We start from the raw sequence: 27,186 nt of genomic DNA, 5'->3' as shown, positions 1-27,186 counted from the left end.
TGTTCTCCAGAGTGCCGCTACACTCCCCTGGTCTTCAGGTCCCCCCGCCAGAGCGTCCATCAGGCCCCTCATGTCCTCTGCTACGTGTCTGGGCCCAGGGTCTATGACCTGAGCCGCTGTGGTTAGTAACACTCTTAGTGGCCTGCCTTACACCCTGTCCTCCTGCCCCTCCAACCTGACAAAACTCCAGCTTTGGATCATCCCACGGTCCACCTTCTCTGCTCCCGACTCGAAACTCCTGAGAGAATCCGGAGGAAACTCCCAGTGGCACCAGCTGAGGCCACCACAGATTCCTGGTCTCCATTCTCACCTGGAACCCTCTGACAAACATTTGACTTGCCCTCCATCAGCTCCTCTGCCCTGAAAAAACCTCTTCCTTGACCCTGCATCTGCACCTCACGGAGGCACCCTGTCTTCTTCCTTTCCCGGGTTTCCGAAAGCATATTCAACAGCCGTGGTTCCCGCTGCTCAGTGGGGAGCTTACAGATGTACAGTCACTGGCCCCACACGAAGCCAAATGAACCAGAGTCTCCGAGCTGGGGCCTGAGATTCTGTATTCAAGAAAGTTGCCTTGGTTGGCAACTCCTCACTGGCCTACGCTCCCCGACTCTCCTTCCTCACTTTCAGTGGCTCCTCCAGCTGTCAGAGCCTGGCGTCTCCCTCACCACTCTGTGCAATGAGGTCAGCAGGGACAGCCACGACAGCCCGCACTCTCCCCAGGCCTCCGCAGGGAGAGTACCCTCCGGAGTACTGGTGCTGTTGGTCACTCCCAGACTTCCGGTCACCTTTTCTCTTTCTTTGCCTTCTACCTCTGACCATCTCCCCTGGCGCCTTTTGTGTAAGCTTTTCTTGCACCTTAAATATCGGTGGTGCTTTCACGAAAGTATCTCACTCTCCTTGCTCCTAGATCCTCACAGACACTAAGAAACTTCTGGTAGCTCAGGGGCATCTTGAGAAAGCCTCCTTCTACCCTTGTCTCCCTTAGCCCCATGGACATTACCTCTTCTCCTGTTCTTTTTTTTTTTTTTTATAGATTTTTATTTATTTATTTGACAGAGAGAGACATAGCGAGAGAGGGAACACAAGCAGGGGGAGTGGGAGAGGGAGAAGCAGGCTCCCCGCGGAGCAGGGAGCCCGATGTGGGGCTCGATCCCAGGACCCTGGGATCATGACCTGAGCCGAAGGCAGTCGCTTAACCAACTGAGCCACCCAGGCGCCCCCTCTTCTCCTGTTCTGACCACAGTAGATTCTTCACTCCCTGTGAGCTTCTCAAGGGCAGAGACAGTGTTCAATCATCTTTCCATGGCCTGCGCCTCAGGAAGCAGGTAGCAATTAGCAGGTGCTCCATAAATGTTCGTGAACTGAATATAAGTCTGCTCTGAGTACTTGTGTGAATCAGCCTCAGGCCCATAGTGCAAAGCCCGCAGTTACCTCTCAGCTCCTTCAGAGTGGGGTGACCTTGAAGGAATGAGCTAGAGCCAGCCCCTGTCTAGACCCGGGGTGGGGAGGGTGGGTGTTAAACACCGGCTCTCCAAGGGTGGCAGTCAGAGCTCTAGCAAAAAACACCTCTTCTGGCAGATGCACTTGTTGTTCGTCTGAAATTTTCACAGGAGTTACATAATGCCTGGCCAAGTGCTAATTTCTGAGCTTTCCTCCTGCCAAATTCCCACCACACCGGCTCACGTTTGCCAGTCTTGTAGCAGTGATGTGTTTTCTCGCAGGGAACACAAGTACTGCTTTGGACGTTATTCTAGAGCCTCATAAAACTGTTCTTGGGGCCCTTTTATAGAGAAGGATTCAGTAACGCACCCGGTTGGAGAGTAGTATTGCTACCAGGAGAGGTCCTTAGAGTTCTTGTCATGAACTTCCTCGAACTGTCTAGGAGGGACCTGTCCTAGCAGAAACAGCTCCAGGTAACTAACATCCCATAAGTACCAGTATCATGAGTTTCACTTTTTTAGTGTTACTCGAATCCTTTCTTTAATAACACTAGCCTTATTTCTTTAAGCACAGGACATGTGCTATATGCATGCCTGTGTGTTCTCCACGGTGATGGAGAATGGAAAAAGAAGAAACTTCGGGCGTAGGCCCACAGCTAGAGGTGCTTGTCTCGAGAGCTGCAGAGCTGAAGGTGACAACCAGGACACCATGCTCTGGCCTCCTGCCCACAATGAGGCCCTGCGTGCCTGCCTGCTCCTGTACTCCACAGACTGATGGCCACACCTGGAGTCTTGACTGCACCAAGGGCTGGTGGATACAGAAAGGCAATCGCATTCATCGGATCAAGCAGAAACAGAGAAGCTGGCCATCCAACCCTCACTCCTGGCAGTTCTTGCTCCTCCAGATGGAACCTTGGAGAAGTTCCTTTCCTTCTGGGAGTGCCATCTTCCTCCTCTCACTAGTCTTCTAGCTCCCTCCAGAAAATCAACTGGTGATGAAGTAGCAAAAAAATTGTAAAGCCACCCTGAAGATTACCAAAAGGAAAACACACTATTGCTCATCTCCAAAACAATGGCTATCTTATATATAATAATACATAGTAGGATAACCATAAACTATCATTACCTTGAGAAAGGACAACCCTCCCCCCCCCACACACACACAAAAGACAAACCCTCTGTGGACCAAGATGATGAGATCAGCTCATACAGGGCTTTACACAGAATTTTGGGGGCCCGTGAAGCCCCTGAAGATCTCTCATCATCTTCCCAGACATACATGTATGGATCCTGGTTATGAATATCTGGGTTAGAGGCTCCATGGAGTCTCTGAATCAGGGTTAGAAACTGACTGGATTTCAGAGTTCAACTGATATAACGCCCATCTGATGAGAGTTAGCAGATTAGCTTATGAGGCCCAGCGAGTTTTCCTGGCTGACTCGAGCACACAGCCGGCGGGTAGTAGAAGGGAGCCCGGTGTCCAGGCTTTCTGAATCCCGGTTATCCTGCCCTGTTGTGTTCATATGCTCTGTTGAAAACAGATGTCAAGAAGGGAGAAGACTGGAGAGAGACTGAGTGTAGGGAAAGGAGGGAGTACCTGTTCCTAGAACGTACAGCCTGGCTCTTACCGGGTTTCATTTTTGTGTTTAGCACAGTTTTCTAGCTTTAAGCCAAAGAGACCAAGCCTGAAGCTCCCTCCAACTCCCTACTTTAGACCTGTAACTAAATCCTGCTAGATCATCTCAGGCCGACTTGTGGAAGGGAAGATAAGAAAGGTGAGCTCTGGGCACAGGGTGAGCTCTAAACAGTTCCTGTCCTTACACAAACCCTTGAACACCAAAGAATCTATTGTTTGCAGGAAGTGGGGAAAAGACTTCTAAGGAGAAAGCATAGCCTTGAAGAGTAGGGGTTTTATGCAACAGAGAAGGGGGAGCTGGGTGGTCCCTGTGGGTGGCAGGTGTGTGGGATATGAGTGAGGCACGCCGGGAGATGGGTCTCAGGCAGCTGGCGTGTGGCCTGGGAGCCACCTAAAAGGTTTTTAAGCTTAGGGTATCAAAGCAAGATTTGCATTTTAGATAGATAACTTTAGTAACCAGATGGAGGCTAGATCTAAAGAGATTTTTTTTTTTTTCCCCAGTTAGAGAGCTATTTTCCAGATTCATTTGTTCATCCACTGATCCCAATTTGTGAAACTCATAATATAAGCCAGGCAGTGATCTAGACAAGAAAAGACAGCCTAACCAGGATAGTGACGATGGAAATAGAACAATATAATCAATAATACACACTGAAGAGACAGATTCGAGAAATACTTAGGAGTTCAAAATCAGCACGACTGGATGATTAACAATACTGGGGGGAGGGGAGACTCGAAAGAGGAAGTATACTGATGGATGGTTGAAACTAATATTATGTCCAGAGGACTTTTAGGGCAGCGAATACTCTGTGTGCTATCATTATGATGGATACGTGTCATTCTACATTTGTCCAAGAGTGAACCCTAATGTAAACTATGAACTTTGGGTGATGATGATATGTCAATGTAGGTTCATCAAGTTGTAACAAATGCTCCACTCTGGTGGGGGATGTTGAAAAGGGGGGGGTTGTGCATATGTGGGGGCATGGGTATATGGGAAATCTCGGTACCTTCTGCTCAATTTTGCTGTGAACCTAAAAATTCTCTAAAAAAAAAAAAATACAGTCTTAGTTTAAAAAATCGGCAGCACCTGATGACTAACAGTACGGGGCGGGGGGAGTGGGATGCAAAGAAAGAGGATGCATACTGGTGTAGGTTTGAAACTAGTACTATGTCCAACATTTTAGAATCATATAAAGTCTAAAGGAATTTTTTTTTTTAAGATTTTATTTATTTATTTGACAGAGAGATAGAGAGCACAAGTAGGCAGAGGGAGAGGGAGAAGCAGGCTCTCCGCTGAGCAGGGAGCCGGACATGGGGCTCGATCCCAGGACCCCAGGATCATGACCTAAGTCGAAGGCAGCCGCTCAACTGACTGAGCCACCCAGGCACCCCAGTCTAAAGGAATTTTCTGTAAGAAGCTCCAGAATGATTAAAACATGTAGATCAAAACAGTCTTCATTTGCACCATCTTTGAACCGGGAGACTACTTTGGAATTTGTTATTTCTCCAGGGCAGAGACTTAGACTTGCCCTAGGGAAGTCATTATAAAATTGACTGAATTGTAGGTTGAACCCAGAGAGGGTGAAATAAAATACAAAGGTTTTTGCTGGGCCTTTCTCCACAGCCTCATGGTAAGCCTTTCGTACCAGAATTCTAATCTTGTCAAAATGGGGTTGCTTTCATGTAATTTTAGAAGGCGCTTTCAAAAACCGAGAGCAGCAAGAACAGCAAGTGAACACAGATGGGCTGGGGGACAGAGTGGGTTGTGTAGATTTCTATAAAAATAAAAGGTACCTTTTCTTAAGGAAAAGAATAAGAGAATTTTACTAATGTTACTGTAAGAGGCAAAAACCTAGTCAAAGCATTCATTTTTTGCTTTCTTAATTCCTCATCTACGACTGTAAGTAAAGAACAGCAACATTAAAAGAAAAGAAAAAAAAACCTGTGTGCTGCAAACGCCTATAAAGACACGTGCTTGGTTCTGCACAATGTTGTGTACGTGATAATATCTTGCTGGGCAGGTTGCCCACACGGCCTCCAAGTCTCACAGTTCTATAAAGCGAAAAGGGGACGTATAATGTTTACAACCCTGGGAATGAATTAATCCCCGGGGAAACCGAAGGCCAGAATTTTCTCACCTGCTCACACTTAGCTGGCTTCGTACCTGAGCAGAGCTCTAGGAACCGATTTCCTCTTGTTGCCCCAGGACAGGACAACTAGACTCGGGTCCCGAAGCTACATGCCCAACATGGCTGCACAGAGATCTGGCACTGGAATGTTCTCTGTCTGTGGACACCGACTCTACATGGGTCCTTCCTGATAACGAGCTTCTGGGAGTCGCCCTTTTGGGAAACTACAGGGACAGCCCTGACAACAACAAATATAAACGTACACTCAAGACGATCTGAAGATGCCCCAGTAACAGAGTATGAGCCCATCCTAAGTAGTGGCAGATGCTTTATGGGCTGCATTTTTTTTTTTTTTTTTAAAGTAGGGAAGGACAACTGCTCAGAAGCAAAGCTAAACTAACTGCTGACATGCAAACCCAGCCGGACAGCTTGGCTGCAGACGCTGCTCTCGGTCTTCGTGAACCAAGCGTGCAGCCCTGCAGAAGCCTTCCGACGGTGCCGCCGGGCTGCAGGGGACACGTGTGAGCGAGGACCCCGTGACCCAACACCCCCACCAGCTCCAAAGTGCCCAGGATTACATCCAGAGCAGTGGCTTCAGAAGCCAGGTGATGGATTCTAGTCTTCTTCTTCTTTTTTTTTTTTCCCCCAGAAAAAAAAAAGCAAAGACGCTGGAGTCTTGCAGCCTAACACACAAAAGATATTGTTTGCCTGCATTTGCCTGGAAGCCTCCAGGAATGACAAAATGGCAGAAATTTCCAGGGGGAAAGCGGGGGTGGGGGTGATTTGATTTGAATGGGCCCCTTTGAAGGCTTCTGCTACCCCCACACTTGCTGAGGATTTTCCACTGAGCTTTGGGAAAAGGATAGCTTATTTTTTTTTTTTATTATTTTTTAAAGATTTTATTTATTTGACAGAGAGAGACACAGTGAGAGAGGGAACACAAGCAGGGGGAGTGGGAGAGGGAGAAGCAGGCTTCCCGTGGAGCAGGGAGCCCGATGCGGGGCTCGATCCCAGGACCCTGGGATCATGACCGGAGCCGAAGGCAGACGCTTAACGACTGAGACACCCAGACGCCCCAAGGATAGCTTTTTAATAGGAGTGCACAGAAAGGGGGAGAACGAAGAAGCCACGTAATGCAGGCTGTTGTCTTCTGTGTCTTACTGACCGAGAGGGCTGAAGACATTTTCTGTGCTCCCCAGATTGCCAACAGGAAGAAAGCCAGGAGCAAAACAGGGGCCTGAGGCCGCCAGAGGTCTGAGGGTGTGCCTGGGTGAGAGGTCTAAAGGGGGGCTATGAGTTTAAGACAAGGGGATTTCATGATATGTGCTTTCTTTGGCTCCCTCAAACACTATGCCAAGGCAACCCTTTCCTTTCTGTGTGATGAGGCCCAATCGGTGAGCCTGCAAGAGGCAAAGTGGAGGCCAAGGCTCTGCCCCTCCCCCCCAACACACACGGGGAGGGGAAGGTCCCTTTTTACCGACTACCTCGGCCACAGTATCACAGCTCCTGTACAATAAGAGGTGCTACTTTCTTGTGATAGTGGGCTTTCCCTTCACCTGAAAAATTATTTACCGATTATCTATGACCAAGGTGAAAAACGCCTGCAAAGTTTAGATCTGCATCAGCATTTCCCTCAGAAATAGTTTCTATGAAGGGCAAACAAAAAGAAGGAGTTGAAACACAAACATAAGTAAAAATTAATAGTCACAAAAGGCAGGAGCCTGGGACTATTAAACATCTTTGTATCACAGAAAGACACGAGCTTCGAAGCAAGCCTAGGGGGCCTTGGCAGAAAGTCAAGAGAAGGCTGGCTCGATGAAGCTACAGAAATTGCCATTTGTCAGATGAAGCATTTGGGACAAAATGGCACAGAATTCAAAGAATGATCTGATAAAAGTCCTCATGTTTATACAGTGTTGCTCCGAGCTTCCTCCAAACCCGCCACAACTTCTCCCGCAGAGCTACCCTTTCAGACATGTTTCGCGGCTCTCTCTTCTTGGGATACTGGGTGCAGGTGGAGTTCTCGGTTTCTTCTTTTGTACAATGATGATAAGAGAGACTTTTCTCTCTGGGAGCTCCAAGTAAAAATAATGAGGATTTTTATGACCCTAAAATAAGAAATCTAAAAAAACCCAAAGACACAAGGATTTGGGGTGGAAAGCAGAGGATGGGGGACGGTGCCTAAAATATTTGATGGTAGAGTAGAAGGCACTCACACACAAGGAGACCAGCGTGGCCTGCCAACCTCTGCAGGGCTCCCTGCGACCAGGCAGCAGCCCCAGGGAAAGCCAGGGAGAGCCAAAGGGTCTAGAATGAACTCACTGCCCAGCACCCTGCTGGTTAAATGAGGCATCTCATTGTAAGTCAATCTCCCAGATGACCGAAAGCTACCCAGGTACACGGTGAAGCTTTTCTTCTATTATGCCGGTGAACTTCCTACCCTCTTCAACAGAGATGACCCGTGGAAGACGGTAGATCTGCAACAATAGCCTGCTCATGACAGGAGCTGGTAGATGAGAAGACCGAGAACAAGCAGGACAAGGGATGCATCACCAAACAAGGTACGACATTGCAACAGCGCAATGACCTCCGAGGTTACTGAGGGGCGCGGAGAATAATTCTGAGCTTTAAACTGGACTGTTCTGGAGTTGTTCCTTTTCCACATTCCCTTCCTGGCCAGTCTAACACGGCCAGGCACTTCCACTCATGCTCTTTACTCTCAGGCAAGCTTCTTAACGCTCCATCTTTGTCTTTCTTTTTTCCTCCCCTTTCCAATATAACTTGTTTTCTGCTTTCTTTGCAGAAAAGTCAAAATAAAGGGAGGAAAAGAGAGAAGCTATAAGGCTACTTCTATAAAAGGTAGAAAAGAAATGAGAACTGACAACTGTTGAGGGTAGCTTTTTTTTTTTTTCCTGGCTTAGTTCCCAGGTCATGACCACATGGTGATCTTGTCTATCTATATCATCAAGAAATGACTTTTCTTTCCTCTCCCACCCCACCCCATCCCAGAACCCTTCTCAACATCTAACCACACGGTAGGGTCTGCAGAGTACAGGTGTAGTGAAGAGCTGAGTTTGAATACCAGTCTCCCTAGGTTTGAATCCCAGCTTCCCACCACTTGTTAACTGGGTGATCCCCAGTAAGTTACTGACACTTCTCAGATTCCAGGTTCTTGATCTGTTAAATAAGAATCGTTATAGGAGGGACGCCTGGGTGGCTCAGTCGGTTAAGCTTCTGCCTTCGGCTCAGGTCATGATCCCAGGGTCCTGGGATCGAGTCCCACATCGGGCTCCTTGCTCAGCGGGGAGCCTGCTTCTCCCTCTGCCTGCCTCTGTCTCTCTCTCTCTGATGAATAAATAAAATCTTTAAAAAAAAAAAAAAGAATCGTTATAGGATTCTGGTATGGATTACCATTTATAAAGTCCTCTCTGAAATATTAACTATTATTATCATAAACCTTCACCTCACCTCACAAATAAACAGTATCTTCCTTTTTCTCAATTCAGCACAACCACAATCTCTAATATTGCATACCAATCCCCAGAACTCTTAACCGAGTGTGACTGGTCTAACGGGTTTCTTGTACGTCTCAAGGAAGTGGCCTTGTGGTTCAGTCCACTTCTGGCTCAATGTCCGGAAGTTTAAGACTGGACTCAGGTACACCTGTAAGTCTGCCCTGTGTAGATCAGCCTTGAACTCTAGGCCAGCCTAGGGCCATCCAGGGCCATCCAGGGCCATCCAGGATTGCAGCCATACGAGAGCCTGGTGCGGATCTGACATGGTCCCCGCCAACCCCTCTGCGCCCGTTGGTTTTCTGCCACTGAGAGCACGCCCCAGATCCTTCAGAAGTGCAGCGCCTTCCTGGGCATAGTCCTGCTGTTCCTGTACTCCCTTTCCTTGTTCATCTCTATCCAGAACACCTTTCTCCTCGTTGCCTGGCAAATCTCCACCTGCCCTTGCAGGTTTTATTTAACTCACATCTCCTCCATCTGGGAGCCCCCAGGCTGCGCTTTTCCTCTGAAGCAAGTCTCTGAGTTCTATCTATCCTGACATTTTCCAGGTTAATGGATAATATTCTGGCTGACTCCTTCACTAGACTGTCGATTCCTGGTGAGCCCAGCAGCAGAGGGGAGGCATTTCCAAATGACCAAATGACTTTGGACTGGTCTCAGAGTTAAGCCACACACTCATGGGCTTTGGGTCAGGGTTAAGAATCCGATGAAATCTGGGCTCCCAGAGATTTGTTCTTGGCTGAAAGAGGGTCAGACATGTGAATTCTTCCATCAGGGCAGGGCAGAGTGGAAGTGACCGCCCATTTCTGGAGGCAGTTCCGAAGGAAACATACAATTCATTTGTTTCTTACACATTTCTGACAAAGGGGAGGAAGAAACAACCCTATAATTTCAGTTGAAGTGTCACTGGGCAAACAGACATAACTTCTGTAGGACTGGCTAATGTATGGATAGGTAAAAGAGACTTACGGATTTTTGTATGTGCTCTGAAGTTGTTGCAACTTATTTGCTTTCATGACAGAGTTCTAATGGATTTGAAGGGTGGCAGAAAAATAGCAGTAAGATGTTATAATAAGAGCCTTGTAGAATCATGGAATGTAAGCACTTCAAGTGATCTTTCAGACCAATTACTGGTTCACAATCATGAGTCCATGATAACATTTTTACTGGTCTACAGAAAACAGAGATGTATTTGGATAATCTATCACATTTCTTTAAAAAGCAAGATGAATTCAATTTAAAGGGGTGTTCTTTATTCTGAGATTAAAATTTCCCCACTTTTGTGCTATTAAAATATTTTCTTTTATAAAAAGATGGTGATTATAAATGGCAGCTTGGGTTTTAAAAAAAATAAATGTAGTCTATTTCTTCCTTTTTTTTCCCCCCCAATAGGCTCCACGCCCAACATGGGATTTGAACTCAGGATCTCAAGATTGAGAGTCACATGCTCTACTGACTAAACCAGCCAGGCACCACTAGTCTCTTTATTTCTGTCCCCCATTATTACCCCGGTTAGTTTAAATTATTTTTTTAAATTGAAATATATATACATACATTCCCATTAGTTTTAATAGCCCTATATTTATGATCGCTTTCTAACTTGGCAAAATGAAAAGTTGGGCAACCCCATGTAAGTCTCTCAAATTATTTTTTAAAGAAAATTTACAGGTCCATAATATTGGATTGAGTTCAACATCCCTCCCATTTGCAGAAAAGGAAATGAGGGCGTAGGGAAGTGAAATGTTAAAGCATTACACATACACTGAAGGTTGCCTAGCGAGTTAACGGCAGAGCCCAGACCGAAACCAGGGCTCTTTTTTTTTTTTTTTAAAGATTTTTATTTGTTTATTTGTCAGAGAGAGAGAGAAGCACAAGCAGGGGGAGCAGCAGAGGGAGAGGGAGAAGCAGGCTCCTCACTGAGCAAGGAGCCCGATGTGGGACTCGATCCCAGGACTCTGGGATCATGACCTGAGCCGAAGCAGACGCTTAACGACTGAGCCACCCAGGCGTCCCCAAAACCAGGGCTCTTGCCTCCCAGGGTCCAGAGCCCTTACAGCCCTGTTCAAAATTAGTACAAAGTATAGAATTTGATCCTAAAACCATTCACAGTGCAGACCTGAGCTGACCGTGAGTTTTCTGCATCCCATTAGACTACATGCTGAGCTCTACGGTGCTTTGCCACAATTCTCTCTTACCATCATGACAAATAATCTTTACACGGCATGAATTACGCATTTTTGTGATTTTCATCTGATCAAAATGCAACAGGACAACATAAGATTTTATAAATATACACAAATAAATATGCACTAATTTCATCACCTCCACCTAAAAGCTACTGAATTCATTTTCTTCCTTTTCAGTCACAAACCAGCAGCTGCCACCATTTTCCCTTTGGAGTTCACAATACGGAGTTCTAATGCAATCCTGCGGCATCTAGGACAGGATGGGCTGGTTTACTCATCCTCACGCTGAGTCACGCAAATATCAGAAGATGACACATGTTACCAAGAAAAATGTAAAAGCCTTTAAACCCAGCCCTGGAGCAAGGAAAACTGCGATGCACAAATTTTTAATCCATTTATCTTGATTTCTCGTTATTATTCTAATGAGCTCTGTAGTCCCTATATTTCTGGGTTTTGAATTCCTGCTGTTCGCAGGAGTTGCTGCTTAGCACGCAGGCTCACATTCTTACCATTTTCCTCATACAAATTTTGAACTAGTGGCCATAAACACAACCCCATTATTTTAAAGACACCCAAATAAAACAAAAGCCCTTACCTACAAAGTAAGGCAGGTGTCCAGGAAAATTAAAATATCTTACTTGGAGCTCTGGGCTTTTTAAAATTTTTTTTTAAAAATTTGAAATAATTTTAGACATGAGAGAGGTTACAAAAATAGTACCTCTCTGGGGGTGCCTGGCTGGCTCAGTCAGTACGGCATGCGACTCCTGATCTCACGATTTTGAGTCTGAGCCCCACGCTGAGGGTAGAGATTTCTTAAAAATAAAATCTTTAAAAAAAAGAAGTACATCTCTGTATACCTGTCCTTTCCCCAATGTTAACATCATAGATAACCGTGGTACAATGATCACAACTAAGAAATTAACACTGGTTCAATACTATTAACTACACGCTTCACTAGAATTTCACCAGTGTTCCCACTAAGGTCCTCTTTCTGGCTCAGGATCCAGTCCAGGATCTCCCATTGCATTTAGTTGTCCTTGTCTCCTTAGTCTCTCTTTTTTTTTTTTTTTTTTTTTTAAAGATTTTATTTATTTATTTGAGAGAGAGAGAATGGGAGACAGATAGCAAGATAGGGAAGAGGGTCAGAGGGAGAAGCTGACCCCCTGCCGAGCAGGGAGCCCGATGTGGGACTCGATCCCGGGACTCCAGGATCATGACCTGAGCCGAAGGCTTAACCAACTGAGCCACCCAGGCGCCCGTCTCCTTGGTCTCTTCTGTGACCATTCTTCAGTCTTGCTTCAAGGCCAGCATGACCTTGACACTCCTGAAGAGTACTGCTTAATTATTTTGTAGACTGTCCCTCAGCTGGGTTCACGTGATGCCTTCTCCTGAATGGAATGAGGTTAGGCATTTCTGACAGAATATGACACAGATGATGTGCTCTTCCAGGACATCATATGAGGAGGGTACAATACGTCTTACTAGTGGTGACGTAAAACTTGATTATTTGATTATGATGACGCCCTTGGCTTCAGAGTGCTCATATTCTGTCATTCTAAGCTCTTTACTAGCAGAGGAGACAAGCAAAGAAGTAGTAGCACCCTTCCGGGGGTTGGGAACAGGGGGAAAGGCCTTCCTGACCTTCCACGAGTAGGTGCCAACGGATGGGCTGATGGAAGGCTGGAGCTCTGAACGGATGCCTAAGAGAGTGGAACACAAGACAGCAGTGCTCTGACAAAGGGGCTCCGACCTGGCACCTCTAAGTTGCTGTCACACAGGCAGGAGATCTTGGCCAGCCAAGCAGGGGAAGCGGAGCTCATGCAAAAGTGTTTGTGTGGTTCTGGATTTCTGCTCTTCTTTCCCTTCATCCTCTGCTTTTGTTTACTTTTTCTCTGGCTAAGCCTTCTACACTTACCTCAGCTCTGATTTTTTTTTTTTAAAGATTTTATTTATTTATTTGACAGAGAGAGACACAGTGGAAGAAGGAACACAAGCAGGGGGAGTGGGAGAGGGAGAAGCAGGCTTCCCGCCGAGCAGGGAGCCCGATGCGGGGCTCGATCCCAGGACCCTGGGATCATGACCTGAGCCGAAGGCAGACGCTTAACGACTGAGCCACCCAGGCGCCCCCTCAGCTCTGATTTTAATGAAACCTAAATAAGAATATTTATCTACTGCTTTGGGGTAATTACCTCAAGTGAATTTCTATAAGCTGCCACAAATAACAGCACCCCTGCGAGCCACCTTGCTGTCATCCATCTGTCCCCTGGAGGCAGATGGCAGTGCACCTGCAATCTAGTACAAATCTACACCACTTAATCCTGGAGACAACACAGAAACCAAGTTTGTTTCTTTCTTTCTTTCTTTCTTTCTTGTTTTTAATTGAGATATAATCCACATACCACAAAATTCACCCTTTTAAAGTACACAGTTCAGTAGTGTTTAGTATATTTACAGATGTTTAGTATATTTACAGGATATTACCATCACCACTATCTAATTCCAGAATCTTTTCATCACCCCCTACCAAAAAAATCTTGTACCAATTGTCACTCTCCATTCCCTTTGTCCCCAGCCCCTGGCAACCTCCTAATCCACTTTCTATCTCTACGGAGATATGGATTTGCCTATTTGAACTAAGGTAGTTTTTTTGTTTTTAAAGATTTTATTTATTTGGCAGAGAGAGAGCGAGAGCAGGAACACAAGCAGGGGGAATGGGAGAGGGAGAAGCAGGTCTCCCGCGGAGCAGGGAGCCCGATGCGGGGCTCGATCCCAGGACCCTGGGATCATGACCTGAGCCGAAGGCAGACGCTTAACGACTGAGCCACCCAGGCGCCCCTGAACTAAGGTAGTTTTGATCACATATAATAACCAAGATGATCTCAATCCAGTTAACCTAGGAGGCGCACCACACACACACACACACACACACACACACACACACACACACACACACACACACACACACACCCATAAGGCTTGAGTTTGGTAACACCTCACCTTCCCTTTTGCTACTGTGGACTCTCCATGCTACCCCACCCCCACAACTGTGTCTCAGAGGTGACACGTGCATTGTCCTCCCCAGGGTCCAACCTTTCCTCCTCCATCTAAAACCAAGTTGCACTGGGGAGGTAATGCTTAGGCAAATTTAGCTCCGCTGAGGTGCTAAGAAGTACCTGATTTACATTTTAGCAGAGAACTCTTGCCGTCTACGGCTCAGCTAGGATGGCCGTCTGACCCAGTTTGTTTAGAACTGCCCAGTTGCCCAAGCTTAATTATTAATAGCATCCCCTTTCCCTCTCAAAAGTGTCCTGGCTTGGGTGTTTAATTATATGGTCACCCAACCTTAACCCACATAAATGACTAATCACGGTAATTATAGGCAATTTGGCGGGCCAACAGAGAAAATAAATTTAGGTAAATGAGGTTTCAGTACTCTCCCAATCACACCCCAGCTCTGCATTCCCGTAAAAACGTTGAAGTTCACCAACCTGTAGGAATCAGGGTTTCATCCACAGGCAAAAAGGCATCAGCTTCTATAGTGACTTCATGGTCGTATATGTTTGGGGAACCCTGGGACAGAAAGGTAGAGAAAGAAAAGAAGATCTAATGCTTAGTCTTATTTTGTATTTTGGCTTTTTTTTTTTTTAAGATTTATTTATTTGAGAGAGAGAGAGCACGTGAGCTGGGAGGTGGGGTGGGGGGAGGGACAGAGGAAGAGGGAGAGAGAATCCCAAGCAGATTCCACGCTCAGCGCTCAGTGCTCAGCGAGGAGCCCCACGCAGGGCTTATCCCACGACCCTGAGATCATGACCTGAGCGGAAATCAAGAGTTGGACACTTAACCGCCGGAGCGACCGAGGCGCCCCAGGTATTTTTGCTTTTTAACTTCTCTGCAGAAATGTTTTCAGGCATTGACAAACACTTTAGAAATCCCATTTGACCTATGGCGACGATTAATATGTTCATTTAAGTGTAGGTAGATAGGTCCTCAACATAGCAACTGATATATTTGGAAGAAGTTTTTGAGGGTGACCCCAGCATGCATCTTCTTGTCTAAGTGGAATTACGAGTGTGAAAAGTCAGAGAGACATCAGTGGTTTGAAAGACTTTTCGACTTTGGCTTATTAACAGAGGGGTTTCTCCCACTCTCCCCACATGCTAGGAAACAGAAGAGCAAGAGTTGTTGACCTGGAACACACAAGTGCTGGATGGCCAACACCTTGCCTCCAGGCTTGGAGGTGGGGTACCTGTCCCCCTTCTCTGGCCCAGCTCCCACCCAGAGGACCCACTCTGTACCACAGGACAGAAGCCCGGCAGTCAGAAGTAGAGTTCCTACATTTGGGAGCTCGCTCATCTCTTCCATTAAAGATGCAGCCTGCCTTCCTGGGGGGGGGGAGTCAAAGACGGGTCAGTAGCCAGAAGGCCCGGGGTCTAGTTCCGGCTCTCGGCGAGTGGCCCCAGGGAAATCACTTAGCCTAGAATCTCTTGTCCTTCAGGGTAAAACAGGCCAATGATGCTCCTTTTCTACCTTTTCCAGGGTGTTTGTGAAGGATGGTTAATAAAGCTATGTTGTGCTGCTTGCAAATTGGCAGGGACACATACAGGTTTCTGATAAAAAGGATTAAATCTGAATACTGTATTTTCAAGCTTCACAGCAGAAGTCGTGGAAGGGGAACCGGGAGAGGGCTTCTGCTTGGTGAATGCTCAAAACTAAGCTCAACTAGTGCTTCTCAACTGGGGATGATCTTGCCGTAGGGCAAAATTTGGCAATGTTCTGGAGACATTTTTGATTGTCATGACTGGAGGTGGTAATGCTACTGGCATCTGGTGGGAAGAGGCCAGGAATTCTGCCCAACGCCCTATAATGCACAGCCCTGCAACAAAGAAATTGTCTGACCCAACATGTCAATGTGCTCGGGTTGAGAAACTCCGAGCTAAGCTAAACTGAAAGCTAAGCTGGGTTCTTGAGAAGCAGGCAGAGGGAGGCAGAGCCCTGTGGGTTAACCGAAACAGATCCTCTAGTCAGAAAGACTTAGGCCCACACAATCAAATGGAGTCGTCCTGAGGAGAAATGCCAGGATTTTAGAGACCATGAGAATCTTTGTCTAAACAGGCCAGAAATTGCTTTAATTACACTCCGAGGAGGCTCTGTTCCTCAAGAACTGCCCTGGTCTTGTGCCCTCCCGGTGGGTACACATGGGCAGGGGTAGGAGGGGACTGGAGGCAAGGCCAGGGCAGAGGCCTCTCCTGTGCTCCCATAGTCTCTACCTTAGTCACTCGTTTGGTCCCTGTTCTGACCTGAGAAGGTAGGTCCAAAATGGGAGGGGTCTGCACCACCACCTACAGCAGCTCTAGACTAGAAGGGGTCTCTCCTGGCGGGCTCCCCCTACTCCCATCCCCTCATGCCTCAGGGGTCCTGCCAGCACCGAAGAGGCCTCTGGGCCTGAGGGGAGCAGAGATGAGGGAAGAGAACTGGGGACTATTTCCCTGGCTCTATCCACTCGATGCTCAGCCGAAGGTTGAGTAGTATTCCATTGTATGAATATTTGGTAGACTGTTGCTTGTTTCCAGTATTTTTACTATTATGAATAAAGCTGCTTAGGAATTTCCTTTTTTCTGTTTGTTTTGTAGCACTAGGGCAGGAAGAAAATGATTCAATCACACACCAAATAAACTGATGAGTCTGAGAGGTTAAGAAGAAGCCTGGGTTGGGGGAGACGGAAAGGAACATTTATGAGAGAGCCACTCCCTTAATGCATCGGGTCACCAAACGGCACCTATGTTCCTTTATGAAAGGGAAGCAGGCTTCATTTTACCATTCTTCTGACCTGGAATAATTCAATGATCCACTCTGGTGGAATATTCCTGCTGGATTCATTTCCTTTCTAGGCCGATGAAAACCTGGCAAGGAAGGCTGATCCACCAACAGCTCTTGAGGCCCATCTCTGGGTTCACTGTTGGTTTTGGTTAGCTTTGCTCAGCTGCTACTAGTTCGGAACATTAAGCATTTATAAAGCCCTTTGTGGCCTGCCCGGGGCTTTACAGACCTCTCCGTGCGTTGCCACTAGGACGGCCTTCATTCAGCTCTCCTCACCTTGAGCAGGGTAGCATCGACACTCGAGTACTACCCCAAGCCACCGCACCTCCCTTCCTGGCACCCTCGTTTGCCCCTGGCAGAGCGCTGACTTGTTGAGTCGTCCTGTGCTAGGGTCATATGCCGGGGTAAAGGACGCCCTCCCTAATCCCACCGGGTGGTCCAATTCCCTTGCTGGTACTCGGTTAGGCAGGGCATGGGACACACTTCTGGCCCATGAACTGTGAGGCAAAGGCTGCTGGAGAGCCTCTGGGAAAAGTTTTGTTTAGTCTTAAAAATGGAACATTAGAGATATGAAAAAAAGGAATAGGTTCTTTTTTGCCTCTGGGTGCGACTACACGAAGACGTGATTCCTGGAGCTGCGGGTCACAACCATCTTGTGGCCAGGAGACAATGAGCCCGAAGACAAGAGCCAAAACACTGAAGAGGCAGAATGGGAAGATGGAAGAACCCGGGTCTTTGCTGACGTACCTCTCCAGTCAGGCTGGAACCCCACTATTGCCTTTCATCTCAAATTCCCCCCAGGCTGCTTCATTGCCCAGTTCGGGGTTAGATAAGGAAGGAACGAGGACAACAAACAAAGCCCAAACAACCTGCAACCCATATACCTTTTCCATTCTTTGAAAAACACAGTTCTCTCCTCCCCCCAGGCCATCAACACTCAATCTTAGAAGTGATGAATCAAAATTTGGCCCCAGGTAGAACAAACATATTGCTTATTAAATTTAAAAAAGAAATAAACAAGCAACAAGAAAATACATAAGATGAGCTGACCACTTTGAATGATCAAGTTTTGAATTATTTACCTGGGGAGGGTTTAAGACACATAATAATGCTTTTCTGGGTACGGTAAGAGATGTTCTGAAGATGCAGAGGCCCCTGGACCCTAGGCCTGGTGAGTGACCACCCACTCTCATCAAAGGGCCCCAAAGGGCTAATGGCCGTCTCCCATCCTCAACCCTGAAGCTAGTGGCTGTGGATTCCAGTTGCACTCACTAAGACAGTATACAGAAGGGGGTTAACGTTGACTACCCCTGTGGGTGGGTCTGTGATCTGCGAGGGTCCCGCTGCCTGGTAAATGGACAGAGCCATAGTGACCTTGCATTCCCATTTTGTCTCCTTGATTGGAATACATCAGAAGATACTTACATATTTAATGTATCATTTCCATTTCTGAATCTATTTCTTTAGATTATAAAATAGGATGTCCTAAGTATACAAAAATGTAGAAAATAGTAAAAAATCACCATGATCTACTACCTATAAAAAAACCACCAATTGTTTCTTTCTGTCAAGTTTCTTTCTGAACTTATTAGAAAAGGAGGGTCTTTATGCACATTATTGCAGAGCCTCTTATGGCTGGGTATGTTTGTTTGGGTTTTGGTTTTTGGTTTGTCTTTAAGATTTTTTTTTTAAAAGATTTTATTTATTTATTTGACACAGAGAGAGAGAGAGCACAGCAGGGGGAGCGGCAGACAGAGGGAGAGGGGGAGGGAGAAGCAGGCTCCCTGTTGAGCAAGGAGCTCGATCCCAGGACCCCCCCGGGGTCAGGACTGGAGCTGAAGGCAGACGCTTAACCAACTGAGCCACCCAGGTGCCCCAGTCTTTAAGATCTTAAGGAGGATGGTGGAAGTTTCTGAGGATAAGCAATAGGCAAGTTTAGAATTCTTTCTTATTTTTAAGGGGAGAACTTTGGAAATTACATAAGAACCAATTAATTTGTGCTATTTGGAAAGATCCTAGGAAAAAAAAGCAGCACATCGTCAGCAGACTCCTAAAAGAGTGTAAAAATGCAAGATATTACTAGTTGGCTGTGAACATCATCTTGTGGTAGGAAATCATGCCAAAGCGATTCAAGTATAGTAGACAATGATGAGCTTTTTAGATGAAGAGGAAGTAATAGATAGAGTCTACAGAGTTTAGCTAAACTTTCTACTCTGCCTCATGTAACAGCCTCCTCAACAACCTCAAATATTACCATTAGGAGGGAATAAGGTAGTGTAGAGGGGATTACTGAGGGGTGGGGAGTCTCTCTATAGCACTCTTACGGTGGGCTACATGCTGGAGGCATACAAATGTTGGCAGCATGTCTAAAGGGGCTGAGCCAAGCCCATTTTTAAAATTCCAAGGATGGAAAGTGCCTTAACTGGAAACTTTTAGGGGTAGGAGTGGAATGAGGAAGCAAATGTAAGCTCATGTTACAGTGAGATGAAAGGGAGTTCTTGAAATAGCTGGTTCCTTGTCTGAACATGTGGGAAAGAGATAATTCTCTGGGTAATACAATGTACTCATTCTATCTTTCTCTGTAACTTCCATTTATTGAGCACCTACTATGAGTCCGCAGCTTTGCTAGCCATTTTTCCTCAACGCCAGGGTTGACCCCATTGCAAGAGTAATTCCGTCCTGGGTTGGTCTCTCCAGCCACTCCCCAGGTCACACAAAGCACATGGCAGGAGAGAAGAGGCAAGTTACCCTTTAGGCTATAGCAGGAGAGCAGAGGAAAGTCCACTTACCTGGCCTGCCAGGTTGAAATAAGAATGGTTGGTCAGATTGACCGGTGTGGTCCGACTGGCCTGGGCTCGATAGTTGATCATAAGCTCCCCACCATCCAGCGTGTATGTCACCCAGACTTTCAACTCTCCAGGGTAACCCTCCTCACCATCTGGACTGACTCTTGAGAACTGGACACCATTTGACAGCATCCGAGGGGTCCAGAGGACCTAGAAAAGTGTTTTCAAAGCTGTTAAGTCATTGCAATCTCGAGCTAAATGCCACGTTTCAATATTTAAAGCTAGCTAATTCTAGGAAGAGAAATGGTTATATGATCTTCAAGATGTTTGAATAATAGCTTGGATTTTAATTGTTCTAAAATTTTGTTTTATACAAAAAAGTAGATCTTGAGAGAAAATTTTTTTCTTTCTCTTTTCCTACTCATATTCCCCATACTCTTTCTCTTTAAACTTATATGTATGTGTCTACAATGTTTTCTTCTTCCCCTTCTTCAAAACTTTTTTTTTTTTATCTTGATGCCCCATTCTGATAAATGTCATATAGCAAAATCTGCTAATGGTATTTAAAAAATGACCGTAATAAATGAGCCCCTCTTTCCCAGGGAAGTACTATTTATGAATATTTATAAAAAATGTTCCAAGATTCTCTATATTCCCTGGGCAGAGTTCCAAACAAGTAAGAAGGCACTTGTTCTATTAGGAAGAGTTCTGCCCACACGTCAGGAGTCCTGATTTGGGGGCCAGGTTTGTTCCTAGCTCAGTGTATGATGTCGGGCATCAGTCCCTGGCATAAAGGGGTTGAAAAATGATCTTGAAGTTTTCTTCTTATTCTAGAAAATATGGTTCTAAGGGTGGCAAGAAAAATATGGAGAAAAGTTTTCTAGAATTTTTTGCTTTTGGCAATTTTGATTCACACACAGTGGTTCCTCTCACCTTTGCCCTAGAGTCCTCAAGATTACCCTTACGGGGGAGGGACAACCAGGATTTCCTGAGTGCCCATGATGAGCCAAGACACTTTGCTAAGAACTTTACAGAAACTCTCTATCTGTCTCAGAGCTGACTCAATGTAGCCACCACTATCTTCATTTAATGATGAGAGAGCTGGGCTCAGAAAAAACACACTGTTTTTCCTAGCTTCTTCCAGCTGAGAAGACAGTGGTCTGATCCTGAGCTGTTTTCCTTATTCCATGCGATCAGAGGACATACTGTCCAGAGAGTCCAGTCCCTCTGGGGAGTCCTGGGGGGTCACTATCAAGAGGTCTTTGCTGACAGGAGATGTCCATTTGTTCGGTGCTCACCAGCCATTGACCTTGTGCTTTACATAAATCATTTCATAAGGTAAGGATTTGGTTGAACCAAATGAAATGACCATCTTTGTAGGTCAAAACAGTTGAACACTGGCAATTTCAAATCGCTCCAACTAATACTATGACCCCATTTTACAGATGAGCAAATTGAGTTCCGTGGTGCTTCCTTGCCTATTTCCACCTCCCATATTCCAGGGGGATTGAGTAGAACCTTTTCATACTTCATGCTCATTGTTTAAAACTTTTTTTTAAAGATTTATTTATTTATTATATATATATAGAGAGAGAGAGAGAGCGAGAGAGAGAGAGAGAGAGCGTGTGTGCACACATGCGCACGTGCACGAGCAGGGGGAGGAGCAGAGGAAGAGGGAGAGAGTCTTAAGCAGACTCCAGGCCGAGCATGGAGCCCGCTGCGGGGCCATGCCCATTGTTTAAAGGGGTAAAAAAATCTTGTTTAAAGTCATACATGTCATTAGTGACAGAACTAGGATTCAAACTCAGGCCTGGCAGTCTACACCATCCACATCTTCATTTCAATGAATGTTTTGTTTGAATCTCCTTTTGTCAACAGAAGAGTTGAGGCCAAACACTGTCATTCCAAATAGACTTGAAAGATAATAATTTCTGTGGGTCACAGGAATGGCCTTTGAGCCCGGGCTCTGCCCACCTGCTCCTAGCATGGCCTGGATCTCTGTCACTGATGTTGAGAGATCCCACATTTACCAGGAAGGGGAGCCCAGCAGGAGCGGAGGTCTCTGCATTTACCTATGGTGAAAGCAGCTGGTATCCGAAACAAATTTACTGACCTTAGTAAAAAATTAATTTTACACCCTAGTTATCTCCTAGAAATGTTGAACTTTCAAGACACTTAAAATATAAAAGCCGGTTATATGCATGATTAAAAAAAGAAAAAAGAATCCCCCAAATGGAAAATTTTAGGAATAAAATATTTGAAATAAAATGTTCTTCAATTGCTACCTAGTCCTTGTCCTTCAGAGAAAGAACACAGTGGAAAGTTTTTTGTGTAAACCAATATTATCAGATTAAGTGTAATTTTGTGGAACACACAATTTCTATTCATGGGAGAATATCCCTGACCCTGCACTTTCCGAATTTCCTGAAAAATTTCCGCGTTTGCATCTTTAGGCCTACTTATATGCCATTTCTAATCCTGTTAGGTTATTCAAATTTCATCTTTTAAAAAAATGTGTTGATATAAATAGAACAAGACGTATCTACAAACCAGCTATTTGTTCAGTAATTGTTGAGATGAAATACAACTGGAAACGAAGTTCATCCGAGACTGCTCATGTCACTGTGTGCAAGCTTACGGTTCAAAAGCTTTCAATATCTCCAGGATAACATTCCAAGTCTTTCCCCCACCCTTTCTGGGCTTCTGCACAGCCATTTTTTCCAGTACCTACTTACTAAACGAAATGCTATTCTTTCTTCAAGGGTGGTTCCAATCCTCCCTCCCGAGTTGCTATGAATCTGTCCAGACCCGGTTTCTATAGCACACTGCTGGCATCTATATGAGGGGGCTGGTTGCCTAGAACAGCTATTTATCGAAGGGTCTGGCTCCCTCGCCATAGGGGAGTCTCAGGAATCCCTGCCACATTATGCTGCCCGGTTCACAGAAGGAACTCAGGAGGCACAGTGCACTGAAGGATGTGTTTACTCACTATTGGGCTGTGTTTTTACAGGGCGCACATGTGAAGCAACACCACAGAAAACCCCACAGTGGAACAGAGGGAAGAGGACCAAGCCAGAACAGGTGCTGTTCTGAGGCTCTTCTGAAAATCCCTGTCAGAACAGAGCCGGGCCTAACTTCCCCTGGCTGGGCTTTGCCCATGGCCCTGCCATATTCCGGAGACCCTCTGCCCTAGTGCTGCTAGGACCGAGGCTACCCCTTGCCTTCACGCCTTCCTGGTGTGAGGAGTCCAATCATGGAGGAAGAGGGACGAGATGGGGCAGTGCGGTTCTAGGCCACAGACAGGAAGTTGGTGAGACAGGGGCAAGAGAGTGACCAACTTCCTTCAACAGGACAGGAGGCAGAAAGAGGCAGAAAGGAAGAAATAGTGATCTTTAACTGCCATACACATGCCAGTATTTTCTGGCTCTTCTATAGGAAATAAACTGGCGGGGCGGGGGGGTATAATTTAAAGAAGAGTTAGCTACCAAAATTATCTCCCTGAAATTAGACTAGTAAGAGAGTCGCGGGGGGCTACCCCTCAGGACTCCCACACAGCTAGGAAGCATGCCAGGCATTTCTACTTCAGGGAGAAGCTGTCTGATCAGTTTGCGGTCCTAACCTTGTTTTTCCAGGGAGTCACTTGGGGAATGGGAGTTTTAATGTGGAAAGAGGTAACTGGGGGAGGATCTGAGGTAATTTTGAGGCATGAGGCACTTCCGTGGAAGGCTACGCCTGGATGTGGCACCACACTGTGGTGGGGAGGGGGCTTAGCGGCAGTTTCAGGGGTGTGTGTTGGACCGGGGGCGCCTACACCAGTGGTTATGGTGTAGAAATGAGGGCTGTGGGCCGGGCCGCCCAACCTAGGAGTTATATGGCCTTTCAGACCCTCAGGTTTCTCATCTGGTGATAACGCAGGGCTCTCGTAAGCATGAGAGAGAAGATGTGCAAAGGCCTCGTACAGTAAGTGGCAGGTACTAGTTTTAAGCCACTTTTCCATTGCGCCCAAGGTCCACTGGACTTCCTGATCCCGACACAGGGAGAAAGTCATTCCCCGTCTTTCCCTTTCACTCAGGGCTCCCCTGCCTGTTACAGTCCGAAGAGCTCCAGAAGGATGGGTCCTGGAACAGGGCCAGCGCATCTGCTCCCCCCGAGTCCCTGGATCAGCCTCTTTCCTCTATCACCTCCCCACGCATTTGCTGCAGGGCCGAGGATTGAGCCTGGCGAAGAGATGGTACGTTTGAAGGTTCTCTGTGAAGTACGCCAGGTGAGGACCCTGTCCAGTGCCCCTGACTCACCTTGTCAAACCCTCTGACTCCTCCGTGCAGACTGTTGGGCCCATTGTTGATGGCCAGCTTATACTCCTTCCCGTCCAACGTGAATGTTCCTTTGGCAATTCGGTTGGCCGCCCTGCCAACCACGGCTCCAAAGTAGGGCTGCTTTTGGAGGTAGCCTGCAGGACGCGAGATGGAATGTTTTTTTAAAACTTCAAACCGAAGCTGAGGCTCACAGCGCTGCCCACCACTTTCTTCTGAGAGCAGCTGAAAGTAGGAACAACTTGGGCATATTCTTTTTTTTTTTTTTTAAGATTTTAGTTATTTATTTGACAGAGAGAGACACAGCGAGAGAGGGAACACAAGCAGGGGGAGGGGGAGAGGGAGAAGCAGGCTTCCCGCGGAGCAGGGAGCCTGACGCGGGGCTCGATCCCAGGACCCTGGGATCATGACCCGAGCTGAAGGCAGATGCTTAACGACTGAGCCACCCAGGTGCCCCCAACTTGGGCATATTCAACTCCTCAGGGGAGCACAGGAAAATGGTGTTCTTTACACACGACGCTTTCCCTTTCCAAAAGTAATGTGTGTTCTTTATAAACATTGTGAAAGAACTTCATAAAGCACAAAGAAGAAATTTATTTTTTATAAAGATTTATTTATTTGAGCTGGGGAGAGGAAGGAGAGGGAGAGAGAATCTTAACCAGACTCTGCACTGAGCACAGAGCCCCACTTGGGGCTGGATCTCACGACCCATGAGATCATGACCGAGCCAAAACCAAGAGTCGGACGTGCAACCGACTGAGCCACCCAGGTGCCCCAGGATATTTAAATCATCCTAATCTCATCACCAGAGAGAACTACTGTTAATATTCTTATGTATAGCCTCCTGCCTTTTAGTACATGCAGACATGTGCTTTTCTTCTTCTTTTTATAAAGAAGTAGAGTCTTAATTTACATGCTGCTTTGTAATCTGCTCTTTTCTAGGCCAATCAATTTCCTTAACTAAACATTTCCTTAACGTATATTTGTGTTGTCTCAAGAATTCTTCTTCTTTCTCTTTTTATTTTTTTTAGAATAATACAATTATTTCATGAAACTATCCTTTAAAGAGCATGAAACAAATATATAGATAGAGTAGACTTGTCAGAGGAAATATAGGACACCCAGTTGAATCTGAATTTCAGATAAACAATAAATAATTTTTTAGTATAAGTACAACCATATTATTGTTATGCATGAGACATACTTAACACTTAAAAACCATTTGTTGGGGTGCCTGGCTGGCTCAGTCAGAAGAGCATGTGACTCTTGACCTTGGGGTCGTGAGTTCGAGCCCCAGGTTGGGTGTAGAGATTACTTAAATAAATGAAAAAATAAAAACTTTTTAAAGAAGTTTAAAAAAACGTGGGTGCCTGGGTGACTCAGTCAGTTAAGCGTCTGCCTTCGGCTCAGGTCGTGATCCCAGAGTCCTGGGATTGAGCCCCACGTCAGGCTCCCCGCTCGGTGGAGAGCCTGCTTCTCCCTCTTCCTCTCCCTGCCGCTCTGCCTACTTGTGCTCTCTCTATCTCTCTGTCAAATAAATAAATAAAATCTTAAAAAAATAAATAAATAAAAAGTTTAAAAAAAACAAAAAAACTCCATTTGTTATTTATCTGAAATTCAAATTTAATCAGGTGTCCTGTATTTTCATTTGCTAAATCTGGCAACCTTAATAAAGAGTAAAACGTGAAAGGGGCTCCTGGTGGCTCAGTTGGTTAAGTGTCTGATTCTTGATTTTGGCTCAGGTCATGATCATGATCTCGGGGTTGTGAGATCGAGCCCCACGTCAGGCTCCATGCCCAGTGAGGAGTCTGCTTGAGATTCTCTCTCTCCCTTTGCCCCTTACCTGCCCCCCACCTGCTCTCTCTCTCAAATAAATAAATAAATCTTTAAAAAAAAAAAAAACATGAAAGTCCCTCTTTTATGCCTCAACTCTTCTTCTTCCCAGTGACAACCAATGCTAACAGTTTGGCATATACACTTCCAGTTTTTTTGTTTTTTAATTAACTATAGAGAAGCACATACAATTACACAAATGCAATATTTATATAAAGAGAATCGCACTATGCACATTGTTTTGCAAGTTCTCATTTATCAAATGCCTTAAGATCTGTCCATGTGACTACATATCCATCCACCATATTCTTTTTTTTTTTTTAAGATTTTGTTTATCTATTTGACAGAGAGAGAGAGCAAGAGAGAGAGAGCACAAGCAGGGGAAGCAGCAGGCAGAGGGAGGGAGAAGCAGGCTTCCCGCTGAGCAAGGAGCCCAATGCCGGGCTCAATCCCAGGACCCCGGGATCATGACCTGAGCTGAAGGCAGACACTAACCGGACTGAGTCACCCAAGCGCCCTACCATGCTACATGGCATACTGATGAGCAAATTGTTGTGGGGCTTTTTAGGGGCTATAAAAAGCAATGTGCTTGTGCCCTTTTACTTACAAGTCTGTGCACAGGAATGTTACATAGATCTTTCCTTCTCTTTAAGTTCCTCTACCATATGATTACAATGGTAGAGACTAAGGTTTGGAGGTAGTTTGTTTTTTGCATTATCACTAGCATCACTGTCTACTCTGTTTTTCACTCAGATGCCCTTGGAATTCCATCCCCCTTTCCTGTGGTACTCTGTATCCATCCCGTCTATGTGGATGAGAAGAATATACAATTCTCAGGGAAATCCAAACCAAAACCACAATGAGAAACCACCTCACACCAATCAGAATGACTAAAATTAACAAGTCAGGAAATGACAGATGTTGGCAGGGATGCGGAGAAAGGGGAACCCCCCTACACTGTTGGTGGGAATGCAAGCTGGTGCAGCCACTCTGGAAAACAGTATGGAGGTTCCTCAAAAAGTTGAACATAGAGCTACCCTATGACCCAGCAATTGCCCTATTGGGTATTTACCCCAAAGATACAAATGTAATGATCCGAAGGGGTATGTGCACCCCAATGTTTATAGCAGCAATGTCCACAATAGCCAAAACATGGAAACAGGCAAGATGTCCATTGACAGATGGGTAAAGAAGATGTGATATATATATATATATGTATATATATATATATATATATATATATATATATATATATATAATGGAATACTACCCAGCCATCAAAAAAGGTGAAATCTTGCTATTTGCAACAATGTGGATGGAACCGAGGGTATTATGCTAAGCAAAATAAGTCAGTCAGAGAAAGACAATTATCATATGATCTCACTGATATGAGGAATTTAAGAAACAAAACAGAAGATCATAGGGAAGAGAGGAAAAAATAAAACAAGACAAAAATCAGAGAGGGAGACAAACCATAAGAGACTCTTAATCATAGGAAACAAACTGAGGGTTGCTGGAGGGGAGGGAAGTTG

The 27,186-nt window shown here is 45.7% G+C and overlaps 1 protein-coding gene across 4 annotated transcripts in view; it reads right to left on the bottom strand.

Annotated features, from left to right (window-relative positions):
- GALM (galactose mutarotase) overlaps positions 1-27,186 on the bottom strand; it is a 103,763-nt gene that overhangs the window by 16,616 nt on the left and 59,961 nt on the right. For all 4 annotated transcript variants that reach the window (XM_036066161.2, XM_078056206.1, XM_036066160.2 and 1 more), the window contains exons 2-4: positions 23,804-23,958; positions 19,512-19,718; positions 14,394-14,475 (exon numbers count right to left, since the gene is read on the bottom strand). In XM_036066161.2, coding sequence (XP_035922054.1) covers positions 14,394-14,475; positions 19,512-19,718; positions 23,804-23,958 — 444 coding nt within the window. The remainder of the gene's footprint in view (positions 1-14,393; positions 14,476-19,511; positions 19,719-23,803; positions 23,959-27,186) is intronic.

This window comes from Halichoerus grypus, chromosome 10 (assembly GCF_964656455.1).
Source record: "Halichoerus grypus chromosome 10, mHalGry1.hap1.1, whole genome shotgun sequence".
Lineage (NCBI taxonomy): Eukaryota > Metazoa > Chordata > Mammalia > Carnivora > Phocidae > Halichoerus > Halichoerus grypus.
This window is presented reverse-complemented; position numbering and strand designations above follow the sequence as displayed.